Genomic DNA, 15,938 nt, shown 5'->3' with positions numbered 1-15,938 from the left:
ATCTTAGTTACCGAAAAAGACTATTGCAATGATTGGCTAAACATATCGCTATAACTCGCCAGGGGCTGCAGGGCCACGATAATTCTTGAGGCCTAGGAAGCACATTTTCGATTCGATATGAGAAACAGCTTGTGCGAACTATGAGTAAGGAATGCTGCTTGTCAAGAAAGGCAAAGTGGTCTTTCTTGCGACGCGGAGCGAGAGCCTTAGAGATAGACGAAGCGTTGGTGGTCCCCCAGCGGTGCCGGCGTCTTCCCCAACGACGTCGGGCAGCCCCATTTGGCGGCAGATGTCTCTGACCGGTGACGAGGAGCCCGAGATGGACGCCATGCAGCGCGGCATTCTCCAAAGGCAGCGGGAGGCTGAGGAGCGCAAGCGCCGCATCTTGGGCGCCTACCAGCTTGCAGCACGCACCGGCGGCGCCGGGCCCAAGACCGTCTGCCTCGAGGAGTACAACAACCTGCAAGGTTCGTACACGGACGTCGCGCGCATGCTCTGTACACGTTATGGTACGCTCTTGTGAGGGCATTCGGCGTTAAGAACGAGCAGAGTAGGTCGCCGTGGCTGACTTTCGGACGGAGAAACCGACGGCGAGCACGGTCGGTCAGGAACCAGGCTCATGAACGTGCACACAATTTGGACTTCTGCGGAGGGTATCACACCGTCATTGTCGAGAAATGAATGGATTGATGAGTACCTAAATGATGGTTGTATGGGGTAGAGGGTGAAAAATATGTATATATGCAAAATTTTTATGTGGAGTAATTAGTTAATTAATTAGGGTCAAAAGGTCAATTAAACGTCAAAATAGCTAAGGACATCAATATAGTGTGCAGACGTCAGAATAGCCACGGACGTCGAAATTGTGCAGAATATGTCAAAATTGTGCAAAAAACGTACCCATGTTTGGCAAAAGAGCACAGAAGAATAAAAAAAATAAAAAGATAAATATAGAGAAGAAAAAACGAGAGTAAAAAAGGGCCAAATTAGTGCATGCAGTCACCGAAAAGAAAGGCTTTCGCCTTACCGCACTTAAAAGAGATCAAAGTGCCTCCGACGAATTTTTTCTGCCTCCAGCAAAACTTCTTGCCCCTCATTAGCTTATGTCCTCCAGAAATGCAAAAAGCATGCTGCACTCGCCGCAACCCCCCCCCCCCCCCCTGGCCCTCTACACACAAACATTTCGTAAAGCCCCGCGTTGTGGCCGACGTCACGGGCGCACCATGAACTCTGCCAAAATGAGAGCTTTGCAAAGCTGGCTTCACAGCACACTTATCCCTAATGCAAGAAAGCAAACTTTCCAAGCATTAAATAGCGCGCGCGCAAAATTGGCCGTTGAAATTCTACAGACAACATTGTCGGAAATAACTGTGGAAATAATCTTCGCTGTGTTTCTCAAACTTTCTACCATATAGATGATTTACCTCTAAAGGTGGTGAAAAATTCGGCGGAGTCATTTACGACTGCTTACGTGTAAGGATACCAAATTCTCGCAGTCCTGTAGATGAAATGTTTTCAGGTTAGGCTTTCGACATGTTTTAGTTATTTCTGCTGGTATCGTATTCAGTGTGTGTGCTTGCGTATCGGTCGTAAGCTGCCAGACTTCAAGTGGTGTCTGGGAGCCGCAATCGCCGAAACATCGGTTTGAAGGCGTAAACATGGAGTTGCATATCTCGTCGGCTCTAATCCCTGTCGTGAGCTGACCTCTAGCTTAACTAGCAGATGTTTGCTGTGTGTCGATAGAAATGGTGTGACACCAACTGGTACACAGTACGACAAGCGGCGGCATCACGATCCCGATACAAATGTCGGGAAAGGTGCCGCCAAATTGAAGCCCACCAGCGCCGAGCATAGACGAACGGAATGTATAGCGTTGTCTAAGAAGCGGTTCCCTCGATAGAAATTATGACGTCGTAACTTCTGTGTCATTCATTAAATTGATGAAGATTTTTGAGAACCGCCTCTCAGGCACAACGAACGGCGATGACTTTTCTTCGAATGGCATGTGTAAAGTTTGGCCTTTATAAAAGAGCAGTGGGCCGTGTAATGCAATCCCCATTTACGCCCTGTAAGCCTACTGTTACTATTGATCGTGGAGGTTTAAAACGAATTCTGCTGTCGTATTATTTTTCCCCTTCAAGAACCAAATTTTTTATTTTGAGTCTTTTTTCTGTCTTTTTTTCTTTCCCGCCCTGATGACGCCACCATGCTCCGCTTCATATGACCGACTGGTGCAATGCAGTACCCGAAGACGTCACGTTCGAGAACCCTTACAGCTGCACGACGGGCTTCAAGGGTGGCATCGCGACGGTCAAGACGACGCCGAAGCAGAGGGCTGGCGCCCGGTAACTCCACTCACTACCGCGCTCCCACAACTCACCACCTCCCTGGTCATCCTTTCTCGCGCTCTCGAGTCAACACGCGAGCGACCCTTCGCAAGAGCAAGGCGAATCAGTGCAAGACTACGACAATTTTTGCGACCCATACATCGACGGAAAGAAAAAGAGGAGGCCTCGAAGGAACGAAGCTACCTTCCTTTGTTTTCCTGCTTAGTTCTACAAAGTGAAAAGCCCCCGAAACAACGAACTGCTTGTAACATTTTTACATACCGGTTAGCGAAGATCTCATATCTGGTGTGAACAAGAAAGCCGACAAAGTATAATATAACACTAACTGCTGTGAATGCTTGCTGCACTCTTCTGGACGAACATCCAGAGCGACGTGCGTGAAATGTGAACGTTATGTTTCTGTTACTGTTTTTTGACTTCGAAAGTTTTTTGTTGTTGATTTTATTGTTTACGTTGCATTTGTGGGGAAAACCAAAAACAAATATTCAAACCCATCAGACTCGAGGCATAGTTCAGCGCGTAGAGAGGTGAATCAAAGTGTTCAACTCTCAGTCACATTATTATATATGTTCTTAGTTTTGAAGAACTAGCATAATAAAACAAAAGAACACTTTATACCATTCTCGTCCTGCTGCTCGTCTCTCCTCACTCATAGTGAGACACCCCGATTATGCGCGCCTAATCACCTTATAAGTACAGTCTTCCTCAAAGGTATACTAGCCCCAAGGCGTGTCCCTGTGTCGTAAAATTCTGCGTCTGGTTTTGTATCACCGGCATTCCAAGCATTTCTACGTAAAAAAATGCTACAGTCCTCATACTTCTATAGCTTACCAGCTCCCAACCGGCTGCAAGGACGCCATTTCTGTCATGTCGAGCTTAAACAAAGTTTTGCATTGTTTTCATTGATGGTTTTCGGGTATATTGCTTTGAGTGCCAATATTTCCATGGCATTGATTTAGAATGGGATAAAGCGGGTGCAGCGATTGAAATTAAATTTCAATCCGCTGTAACATAACACATTCACTCAGACGAAAGCATCGTGAACTTTAAAAACTTCTAATGGCAAACCAAACCTTCTCTTTCCTACATACTGCCGTCAAGCGTTCTTGCGTCCCCAAAATCTTGAGCTGCAAGAATTATGCGTTTCTATCACAGGCAGTATTTTTATTCACTACTTTGGCTTAGTTTCAAATGTTCTGAAGGGATTTAAACTATGTGCTGCAACATCTGGTGCATATTGAGTACCAGGGCCACCTGACATAAAGAAAATGCCTGGCATCAGGGGACAAACGGATGTACTAGAACCAGTCGCTGCTTTTAAATGTTTCAAACAAGAAAAAAGCCCACAAGGTTTGACACAACGAAATGTTTAAAATTGATCATAAATAAGTAACAGTGCTGCGGTAAGAAGTCTCTTTCTAGAGTTGAAAGGTGGCGCATGACTGAAACTCAAGTCAAGGAATAAACGCCCTCTTCGCTCTGCAATACGGCTTCACCACCGACCAGAGCCATCAAAGTCTACGACAGAACAGGTGAGCGTGCTGTCTGCATCTTCCAGCAGACAAAACAACGAAACAACAAGCAAACCCCGCTAACCCGCTTTCTTTCGCTCTCACATCTTCCCGTGGTGTTCTGCGCGGCATTGCCTGTGTGCGGTTCTTTGACGTCACTAACCCGGTCCTGCGTAGACCGAGTACAGCGCTGTTAACGCTGCTTCTTTGGTTTCAATGCTTATCGCGGTCGTGGCTGTTAAAACACTTTCTTCGAGACACGCGTTGAAAGTCGCAAGCGCAGATATTTATCCAACTTTGCGCATTACTCGTGACAAAGGCATCATCGCTACAAGGACAAGTTGCAGGCATAAGTTATCTTCCAGGTAGTGTCGGGGATGCGCGGTTGATGGACGCATACGCGCGGCGCGAAATTCAAAACGCGACATCAATTGGGAAAGAAATGCTAGTTTCTTTTTTTCGACCACAAAAAATATCTGGACAGTCAGCTTAGTGGGAGCAGGAAATAATTCGAGCGCGTGCAACTAATCCTACAGTAGGCAGCTCGGAGTAAAGTGCATTTTCAGTTCTATAAGATATTAGTGCTGATTAATGTGCCGCTGATTGAGAACGGCAGGCTAGTGGCAATACGTTGCTCGTTTTCGTGACTTTTATTCCTTGTGCATGAAACAGTAATGGTGTGTCCTTCAGGTTGAACACAAGAATTATATAACTGCAAGTAGTATAGCCCATTACCAGCAACTGTATTCATTTTAGGACGCAGCCTAATTTGTGGCCCCGTCGGGGTGGTGCAGTGGTTACGGCGCTCCACTACTGTTCCCAAGAACGCGGGATCGAATCCCGACCTCGGCGGCCGCTTTTCGATGGAGGCGAAAAGCAAGGCGCCCATGTGCTGTGCTATGTCAGTGCACGTTAAAGAACCCCAGGTGGTCGAAATTTCCGGAGTCCTCCACTACGGCGTCTCTCATAGCCTGAGTCGCTTTGGGGCGTTAAACCCCACAAACCAAACCAAACCTAATTTGCAGGCACAGGCTACATTGAATAGACATACTGTATAGAGTAGTCTATACATTATTACAGGCAGTAATTATTAAGTATTACAGGAGGAAATTTATTACAGGAAGCTATTCCCAACTGGTCGAGTGAGGGAGTCGTGCTAATGCATACTTTTTATCCGTTAGAGCTTAGAAAGATTGTTGCTGTGCAGCACAGTGACGCGAATGTAAATGACCTGCACAACCAAACAGCCCTCGCGTGAAAGGGCGAAGAGGCGCTAAAGGGCAAACAGGGCACAAAAGGGCAATGTCGAGCACCATGCGCAGTAATTTTTTTTTTTCGAGGTGGTTCTATCAGTTTCTTTTTTTTTTTTTTTTTTTTTTTTTTTTTTTCACCAAGGCAAAACGCACAACACATTGCAGAGTCCTTTATCAGAGACGGTTTTAAAAAAAAATCTTCCTGGTTACTTTGATTTCGTGTTAGTAGTAATTTATCGCGTCTTGATCCTGTTTGGCACTAGATTCGCGTCACAGAACGCTCCCTGACAAGTGAATTAAACTTCTCGTTCAGAAGCAGACTGCGCTTTCTTGATGTGCGGCACAAGATGTGGTGGCAGGGGGTGATGGAAGCACTTTATTACGAATGAAGCGGATAATTCAGAAAGCAACACAGCTAAAGCTAAGCATTCCACTTAGCGAGGACACTGCACGAAAACCTGCTAAATACATAAAAATTGTCCTAATGCAATTTTAGTCAATGTGTTTATTCTTTATCGTTTTGTAAGGTGGTTGGCACCAGAAGAAATATTGCAAGATGTTTTGTAACCATTATAATTAAGAAAATCGCACAGTTCTGTTACAGCAGTATGACACAGCGCATTCGGATACCCGTTTCTTATTTGTTATTAATTTATTTATTCCTGACGTTAGGTTTAATACATAAATTTAACATCTTTATTATCCGAAGGCATTACGAAAAAGAGAAAAGAAGTAAAACAGTGCGCTGCTTAGAATAATATAAAACAAGGAGCCTAACTCATGGCAGAAAATGCAGCAGTCTTGAAAATTACTGCGCCCGAAATGGTCGGCATGGAAGAAGAACTAGAAGAATGAGTCTAGTCAGTGACAGTTTTCGCAATATAATAATTAATAAACATATAAGTTCTAGAAAGCGGTACGTCAACTTTGAACATGAAGTTAGAACGGAAGGAAATGTTTCATAGACCTAGAAATGAGTGCATATTAAGTCGGGGTCATCATAATAGTGTCTGTAAAAATGGCAGCCTAAAGAACCTATGACGCAGTCTGGTTTTAGTTTAAACATCTTTTAAAAATATAAATGATATGCACACAAAGTTATATAGGCAATTAATACTATACGCCAGCGTTTGTATCAGTGGAAATACCAAGTCAATCGTCGCTGAGTGCTGACTGCCATGTGACTCAGTGATCACTATACTTTTCTTTTATTATTATTATTTAAAATTAGCGTTCGACAAATTCAGTCAATGCCACCGTACAAGCCATCCGCATTTCAACAGTAAAAAACATAGGAGGAAAAAAAAAAAGTCCGTAATATGCTCGTTGAAGCCTATCTCACCAAACCAAATCTGCATCACGAAAAATGCAGATTTGGTTTATGAAGAAAACTGCAACGAATTACGGAGGCAATGGCGCAATAATCATATTCGCGCAGAACTCATACATCAGTTTTTTTTAACCGGCTTTGTAAGAGAATCATTGGTATCAAGGTACGCACGCAAAATGTTAGGAAATCACATTTCAGAGCGACAGATATTGAAGGCATGTTTCTCGAGTTTCGCGTCGTTGTAGTAGCAGTATTTGTCGGCGTAACCGAAGCTTAACGCGTATAGACAGCGTCAGAAAGGGCAACCGGAAGGTGGCCGCCAAGGACTGACAGACGTAGACGGCGGAGTTTGTAGTGAGAGAGTATAGTGAGTGGAAGCAAGTTCTTGGAGGATATGGACCTGCGGTGCAGCGCGCCTGGAATGCTAAGCTGGAGTAAAGAGACTAGTTAGAGAACGAGTATATGTGGAAAATTTTAAATGGTGCTCTATAATTATACAAGTGGGCATCTTGCTTTCAAATTATTTGTCTGAGAATGTTGTGAATTGAATATACATGAACAAATGTACTGTCACCCGCAAAAGTTTGCGGGATCTCCAGCGCGTGGCTGAGTGGCGGGAAACTGCATTCCTGCGCCATCTACCGTCAAAGAGCACGGCGTCGAGGCTCACGGAAATGGCCCGCCAGGGGCGCTTTGCGCATGCCTGTCCTAAGGATAGAGGGGCTTTAGCCTGTCCTTTCTTCGCTATCAAGCATGTCTCGTCACTAGCTTCCCCGTGATGCGCTTTTGCCACTCGCGGCAGCCGCTGATGCGCCGCGTCATCATCGTCGCGTGTCTGTTTTGGCGGGTAAGATGAACGACGAAGCAAGCCGGTGTGTTTTGCTCGACGCGCAACGTTGTCACGGGGAAGCTAGTGACGAGACATGCTTGATAGCGAAGAAAGGACAGGCATGCGCAAAGCGCCCCTGGTGCGCCATTTCCGTGAGCCTCGACGCCGTGCTCTTTGACGGCAGATGGCGCAGGAATGCAGTTTCCCGCCGCTCAGCCACGCGCTGGAGATCCCGCAAACTTTTGCGGGTGACAGTACCTCAATTTCGCGTTACAGAAGGGTAACCACCCTGTGAGTTTTCTTTTTATTTTTGTAAGTTTATTCCCCGATTCTTCAAGCCACGTTGAAAAGCCTGCTCACAAAAAAACAATTAGCATCAAATTCATTTCTACGGATTCACCAGCGGCGAAAAAGCAAAGCAGTATTAACTGGAGATATTACATCAAACAAAACTTCAAGCTTTTAAGCAAGTGGTGGATGATAAAACAATTAAGGAAACGACTGTCACATTTTTCTAACGCATTTTTATTTCGAACACAGTCCCATTATTCGTTAAGGACTGACTGAGCAGCACTCAAAAAAAAAAAAAAACAAATGCCATATAAATGCTACTACCGACCAAAAATTGTCGCGCTGGAAACATAAAGCAATAAAAACAATGAGGTGCGAAAATATGCCACCCTGATAAGCAAAACAAAAATTATTTGCTTCAATCGTCACGGAGATAAAAACTTCTGTTTAGGTATGCTTAATCACACGGAAGGCAGCGTTATTGCCTTTATCACTTGCGATAAACCGATCCAGGCAGGTTTCAATAAGCAATCCTTGCCCATTCTTAGCTTCACTTACACGTGCGCTCTGTAGGACCTCAATAAAAAAAAATTAAAAAAAAAAAAACAACTGCGCGGTTCTGCCAAGGCGTTTTTATGACTTGCTCGCCTGGAAGAACACGATCGCATTCGCAATGCCGCAGTGACACAAACGCGAGTCGAGCTCGGTATGACTAGGCCTACTGAGCAGTGGTACGTTATAGGTCGCGCGATTTACGGTGGGGTTGAGTAACTACTACTGTGAGGGTAAACCGCCACGTACACTGGTGCGAACCAGCTCGCTCTGTTGCCGTGTTCCATACAGCCGTGTTTTCTAGCCACAATGTCCCTCACTCCAACCCCACCTCCTTCGTGTTCCTTTCGACCCACCGCAGACTCCCCCAAGAATGCCTTCGCCAAGTTCCAGCAGATGGACGCCGGTGCCAAAAAGGATGCGAGACCCTCGTGAGTACGCACACTAGCGAAATCTTCGCGTGGCCAACAGCACGCGATACAGGAGGCAACACTCTGTGTGCTCGCTTTTAGAACTGAAGTGCGTTAATCGTCGTCGATACAGCCACCGGTATGCACCAGCGTGTTGGTGCGCCCGAAGACGCAGATGTTGCTCGCTGTCTTGGTGGTTGCTTACGCCTGACGCTCCGCTGTAAATTCCTTCTGAGCAGCGCGATCGGTCTAAGTTTTCTGGATAAACGCTCCCCCATACAGAGGAAACATTTTCAGAAGTGGGTAAAACAAGAAAAAACAATTAGTCATCTCAACGAGCAATTTCTCCCTAAAGAGGCCAGCTATGCTTGTCGTTCGCTTGAAATTAGTCTTAATTTTAATTGTCATTCTTGGATGAATTGATGGTTCTGGCAATGAATGTAGCCTTTCTAGTTCTTTCTGATTCACGCGTAGGTCTAAATAACAAGAAAAATCCTTTTTGATGCTGTTTATCGACGCTGCGCGTGTTCTCAGACGACTTACAAACTAGGAAATTGTTTTGGCACACTTTCAGTACTATACTACGGAACGTGACGCATGCGCTGAGCAGTACGATCTGCGGTATAACTGAGTGCGTGCAGTGACAACCAAGATTTAACGTCTGGCTGCTCCGATTGTCCGTCGGCGCCCGGCTTCCTGTTGCGCCACATATTGTGGAAAGCGAGAGCCAAGCAGTTCCGTTTTGCTCCCTACCTGATCTTGCCCGGTGTACTGCAGCGTTAAATTCTGTGGAAAAACTTGCGCGTATGTGGTCTATCTCACTATCTTCTGCTTTGGGTTGCGGGGTTTTTATATATACTTGACAATCTTTTACAACGAACTCTTGTTTTCTTTAAATTGTTAGTTAAACTAAATGAGCTGACCTCGTCATACAAACAAGTCAATCAGTGAGCCGAAGAGCGGGAAAAAACACTTATGAATAAATCAGTTAATGAGTAACGAATTTACCCATAAGCAAAAAACAAAGCCGGGCAGCTTAATAGTTGGCTATGCAATACCACCTAACCTATCAGTAAGCACTGCTGTCTTTCATGGCTGCAGCTTCAGCGTTCCACCGCGAGGTGGAGTGGCGCGCAGTGCAAGTGACATCAAGGAGATGCTGCTCAGCTGGTGCAAGGCCAAGACCAAGGGTTATGAGGTGAGTAAGCTCGCTGCCCAGAAGAGTGGCGCGCTAGGCTGGTACACGGCAGCGATCAGCGGTATAAATCTAGTGCGTGTAGCAACCACACCTCAAACATGAGGTGCGGATTCAAATGCACAAACGTGAGGCGTAAATAACCTCACCGGACAGCTGTGCACAGGCTCGATCTTGAGCAAAATCAACACTGCCACTCACCCAATTGGTGAACTTAGAAACGCTGCAGCCAAATCAAACGAAAGAGATTGAAACGAAGAGGGAAGCTCTTTTCAAAAACAGAACCGCAGGAAATTTCGAAGTGTCGATAGCGCCATGCCAAGATTGGGCCTATATAAAGTTCCGTGCCCCACGCACCGCACTAGTTTAGTCAGTTAACTGAGCGAAGTGAATTGTCAACTTTGTGGGCTACCCTTCGTGGGCAGACGTATACATACACAGGGCCACCGCGACGAAGTATTCCAGCTCACCCGTCATGTTAATATATTTGATCACTGTAGGAGAATCCTCATGACTGTTTAACATTTACATTACAATCCACCAGGGCAGCAGATTTCAGAAACGTGGAAAGCACGCCGCCCGGACGGCGACGAAATTCGGTGCTGGGCCAGTGTAAAATAATTATTCTATTCTGATTATATTTCAGTTCTACTCCTTTCTCCTTCGCCGCTCGAGCAAGGGACGGCCCAACCAAACATTGTCGGGACATCCCAGCCAGTCCAACCAGTGGATGACAGAAAGTAAAAAGAAAATGGGGGGGGGGGGGGTCACTTAAGCTCCGCATTTAAGGCTATGATTCGATTCCAATTACATTTTAATTTACACCTTTCTCCTTCACCGCTCACGCAAAAGACGACGCAACCCACCACTGTCGGGGCATCTCAGTCAGTCCGACCAATGGATTACAGAAAGTGAAAAAAAAAAAATGGGACATTTAAGCTCCGCATTTAAGGCTATGAAATCGACGTTAATTTGTCATATCTGAATCTCCCCTTGCCTATCCTTGTTCACGTCCATTCGCTTTGCTACTAACTTAATTAGTTATTATTTTTAATTTTTTCTCTATTATCTCTCAAATGGAATACCACACAACGTAGATGTAAAGCTTCGTCTTAAACAAACCGTATTAACGTGCCCACGAGATCTACGGCAGCTTGTCCATTTTGGGATTCAAGAGTCCCAGAGACTGTGTCACGTACGAAGGCGAAGACCGAGTTTGCAGCTCCTGCCCATTTAACGTGTGGCCTGGTGAGGTCACACCACCCAATGACCTGTCACTTCACGGCCATGTCATTTGCCAACTAGTATGAAACAGAGACACGTCGGTGATCTTTTGATAAACACGATGCCGAATTCTATGTATAATGAAGCCTTTAACTCTGCCGCATTAAAAATTCGGGAACGCTTATGAATCCTTATGAGATAGTACGAAAGCAATGCTAAGCTGTTTTCCTAATTAGTAGCGCTAATTATTAAAGAGCATGAAAGCCTCCAATCCAGCATCCAGGACAGAATTGGCAAAACTATCAAAGTCGATCAACAAGCGTAAAGTGTCTGACGTAAGGAAGTATAACATGGAGAAAATTGGACATGCTTTTAAGAACGGTGATAGCCTGAAAGCAATAGACGGAAACTATAGGCACAGGCAAAAAAGCATGCATCCGCTAAGAAACAAGCTGGACTTTATTATTACTAATGCCGATAGGATAGTCAAAGTAGCCGATCGAGGGTTTCTACACTGATCAATACTATAGCCGAAGTAATGAGGATGGTACTGGAGATGGCTGTAGTGCAGAGAAATCAGGCGTTCCGCCGGTAATGAAAGACGAAGTAAAGAAAGCATTAGAAGTGGCGAAAAGCAGCTTTGGAGTATAAGGTAACAATAATTTGATAAAAGACGGTGAACATATTGTGCTAGAAAAACTGGCGACCCTATGCTTCCTTACCTCGAAAGTTTAACCGGAATCTTGGAAGAAGGATCTTAATCAGAGAAAGGAAACGTCAAGTACATGAAGAATTACGGAGTGATCAGCTTGCTATCGGTTACGTACAAAGTATTTACTAGGATACTACCAGCCTCGCGGCGGTGGTGCAATGGTTAAGGCGCTCGACTACTGTGCCCAAGGATGCGGGATCGAATCCTGCAGCGGCCGCTTTTCGCGTGTCTTCCCACCTCACGTTGTTGCCACCGTTCAATGAACTCCCGGGTAGCCGATGGCAGGTACAGCACCGCATATGCGAAACTCTGTCCAGGAACCATCACTGCAATCCGCAAGCTCCGCACCAATTCAATGCGACCGAAGACCCACATCGCACCTGCCTTCAATACCCGCTGGTCTGGCAGTGCCTTCTCGCGGATTTGTTTTTCTTGAGCGATGATGTAATTTGCACTTGAGGTGAGCTTAACTAACAGGAATCAGTATGACGACATTGATGAGATTACCCAGTCCAACCTCAATAGTTATCCATCCTTCTCGGTCCTGGGGGAACCCCAGGTCATTACTGCTCTCTTCTTGGCACTTACCTGCATTCCCAGATGACCTCATCGTAGGCTGCACACGTCTAGGAGCTGTTGCAGCCCCTCTCTCGAGCCCGCCACTAGTACACTACCATCAGAATACATCGGCCGGGAGCCTTTTGGTACTTAACCTCTGCTTGAATCATATAGGACAGGCTGGACCCTGCTCCGCGTGCCTCCAGGTCGGTCATCACCAACATTAACAGAAGTGGGGATAGAGGGCATCCCTGTTTTAGGCCGCATTCTACACTGACAGGTTCTGACCGAAGGCCCTGTCACTCTACCACCAAGGACACCGTTGTGTACAGCGCCCACAGCCGATCCGCCACTGTCGGGGACAGACCCTTTTCATGTAGTTTTCGCCAAAGCAGAACATGGTTGATTCTATCGTATGCTTCTTCTAATGATTATGATGATAGTGGTGACAAACTAGAACGCGTTCAAAGGAAAGCAGCAAAATTTATCTTAAACAAATATAGTCGTAGCTACCAATTCCCGAAAAACAATAAGACCTATAACATCAAGAGTTAATTCATTTAAGTACTCTTATTTCCCTCGCACCATAGTTGACTGGAACGACCTTACTAACGACGCAGTCACGCAGAAATCATTAGGATCACTTGAAGAGCACCTGAACTAATTCACCTATATGGTTCTGCCTTTCTAAAAGTCCAATTATGTGTACGTGCCCACTATGCTAAAATATTGAACAAAGATAGCAGTGTGCACAAATACATTAAATAAATAAATAAATGACGTTGGCAGTTAGTGATACTTGGTGATTGTGATAGTGATGATTATGATAGGGCGATGACGATGTGGTTAGTGATAGTGATAATGATTATAGTGGTGATATCGTTAGTGACAGTGATCATGGTAGTTAGTGATAGTAGTGATAGTGATTATGATAGTTGTTGACAGTAATAATGGTAATAGTGATAACGCAACGTTATGTGTTTGAGAGATGAGGGAAAGGCAATCGCATTTCCTCTCTTAAGCAGACAATCCTGCAATTCTTTCCTGTCGCAGCACGTGGATGTGCAGAACTTCTCTACGAGCTGGAACGACGGCATGGCATTCTGCGCACTCATCCACCACTTCTACCCGGAGGCCTTTGACTACGACCAGCTGAACCCCAAGAACCGAAGGCACAACTTCGACCTCGCCTTCCGCACCGCTGAGTACGTTCCCAATTTATACTACGCTTGCAGTGTCCGTGCAATGTGCTTCTTTGCCGTAATGATTTAGCATCAGATTATTGAGGTAAACACCGAGGTTTTGTGACATAGTAAGGCCAATGTTGGCAGACGTCAGAAAGTGAATCTAATTACTAAGCTCAAATAGCTAACCAATACTGTTAGGAGGACATCTGCAATCATTTGTAACCAGCCGTCACCAATACCAGTTCTTTTTCGAAAATGCGATTATGCTCGGCTCTGTAGTTTAACCAATTTCGGCTGTCTTCAGCACCTCTCATAAACAGTGACTGCTCGGGACGCGCACTGAAAAGCTCAGGAGTAGCGGTCACTCAGTGGCGCACATCTGAGCGCACGTGCTGAACATGTATACGTGGTCTTCGTCCTATCTGCTACTTCCGCTCCTTGCGGTGTCTACGCGGTTTCTTTTGCCTCGTATTTTGCGTTTCACACCTGAACACAAATGAAGAACTTGTCAATAAAATTTACAAGCCAAGAAGTAAACAAGTACTACAAAGCAGGTACACGTGACACGAACTGTCATTTTGGTTACTGTGCACCAACTAGCTCCAAACGTCACGTGTTTAATGTGGTGCCCCCTCCGCTTTGCAGGGAGCAGGCCGGCATCTCACCGCTTCTCGACGTAGAGGACATGGTGTTGATGAAGAAGCCCGACTGGAAGTGTGTCTTCACCTACGTGCAGAGCTTGTACAGAAATCTCGTCAACAAGGACTGACGGCGCAGCGACCTTCCGATCCCAACTCACTCTAGTCTCTAAATGTACCCTTATTACTTTACATACTTCTTTTCTGGCGGCAGAAACAAAAAATCAAAAAAGGAAAAGGACAGTGCTTTGTGTGTCGCGAGTGTACAGTTTCCATCGCACTTGATTTATTATTTTACTGTAGTTTTAAAGCACGACACGAACGCGCGTTTTTGTAAAGAGGCGTTTCATTCGACGGACTGAGCAATGTTTTATTACGCTTGTATAAAGGCGCCACTATTGAGGCAAACAGCAGACTTTTGGCTCTGTGACAAAGCCCAGATGGAGCGAGGAAGAACTGCGCTTTGCAACGATTCTATGCAAATGGGCCTGTGACTTCGTAAAGCACACGCGAGCTATCCACGTGCACGATATTTCCAGCTAACACGAAACGAGGTATGACAATATCATGTTTCTTTTATTAAAAAAAAAATAAGCAATGTAGTTCACTGTCTCCTATCACCAAACAATAAATCCTTTTTTTAGAATATACTAATCGGTTAATTACTTTCAAAACATTCTATTTCTAGAATGACGAAGCTTTATTTCATAAATAACGAATGGTAGTCATGAATAAGATTTTTTAACACCTGGAAACATGGCAGATGTATAGAAATAAAACTTCCTCATCGTCATGAAAAAATAGTCCTCTGACAGGGCAATTTCAGACTATCATAATAAATTTTCCGTCAGTCTGTGCGAAGAGCCGAAAATGCATTAAGTTAATACAAAGTAATAAACGCTCGTAATCATGGGTGACTATTAACATTTACTGCTTTAGTTGTTTTCTCCCAAGACATCTACGTGAACCACCCTGCGCGACCAGTCAATGTTCTCTTTTTTTAGTCTTCCAATATTAAATATGGTGCGTGGAATACCTAGGATACTTGACAAAGTTTCATGTCGTTTTTCTTTTTTACCGATGAGTGAATATGTCACAGAAAACATGGCTGCAGGGCTTAAATGGAGCTCTTCAGTGGCACCTAATAAAGAGCAGTTTTAACCCTTATATATCATGCAAGCACTAACATTCCTTCGAAGGCGAGGCTAAGAATTTCGCCATGGAAAGCACAAGGTGTTACATAAGCTTAGTTGACTCTTCGCTCTTATGCATACCATTCCTTTGGGTGTCGAAAAACGTCTGACCCGCAGTCACAACGCAAAGTAATAAAACTTATGAAGAGAGAAAGGGTAGATACAACTTGCTCTCACCTACTTCCTCGCTAGTGCTATTCTAAAAAAATGTTAAGGGAACTTTGATATAAAAAACCCCGACGGATGATACCAAGAGTGTCCAGGTCCTATAGTGGATAGGATATCCTGAAACCTTGTCAGTTTGGTTGCAAAGTTGACGCAGCCGGCCGCACTCTCGAAAAGCTGCGCTTCAGAGCGACCTGGCGCCAACGGCCGCGCAACGAAGAAGCGCCTCGCGAACGTTACACATATGGTATACAGCCTTTGTCAAAAGTATGTAGCTTACAGCGACAATGGCCAGAAGGTGCCAGTGTTCGTATAGGTAGATCTCGCCGATTCCGATGTTGTCCTAGAACGCAGTACAAGGAGAAAAATAGGCACCAACTGGAGTCATGCCACGATAGCCATGCAGCCCTCGAAGTAAGAAACGATTTCGATAAATCAGTGGCGTAACCGAATGGAAATAATTACGATGTGTTATTTTTTGTGTACACCTACGAGTCATCAGCGAAAATTAACGCCGTTTAGTGACTTCCACGTCAATCATT

At 45.0% G+C, this 15,938-nt stretch overlaps 1 protein-coding gene across 2 annotated transcripts in view; it reads left to right on the top strand.

Annotated features, from left to right (window-relative positions):
• The window catches only part of LOC146197445 (cytospin-A-like), a 44,071-nt gene extending 28,417 nt beyond the window's left edge, over positions 1-15,654 (top strand). The window contains exons 7-10 of one of the 2 annotated variants that reach the window (XM_084599267.1): positions 8,476-8,545; positions 9,626-9,722; positions 13,267-13,418; positions 14,046-15,654. In XM_084599267.1, the coding sequence (XP_084455393.1) occupies positions 8,476-8,545; positions 9,626-9,722; positions 13,267-13,418; positions 14,046-14,169 (443 nt within the window). In that variant the 3' untranslated portion in view covers positions 14,170-15,654. Of the gene's footprint in view, positions 1-239; positions 468-2,242; positions 3,102-8,475; positions 8,546-9,625; positions 9,723-13,266; positions 13,419-14,045 lie in introns of those variants that run through there. The other variant, XM_084599268.1, reaches the window with a different exon arrangement.
• The last annotated feature ends 284 nt before the right edge of the window (positions 15,655-15,938 follow it).

The sequence above is a fragment of the Amblyomma maculatum genome, chromosome 3 (genome assembly GCF_055883805.1).
Source record: "Amblyomma maculatum isolate TAMU_Amacu chromosome 3, ASM5588380v1, whole genome shotgun sequence".
NCBI classification, from domain to species: domain Eukaryota; kingdom Metazoa; phylum Arthropoda; class Arachnida; order Ixodida; family Ixodidae; genus Amblyomma; species Amblyomma maculatum.
Note: the sequence above shows the minus strand (reverse complement) of the source record. Positions and strands in the feature narration are given on the sequence as shown.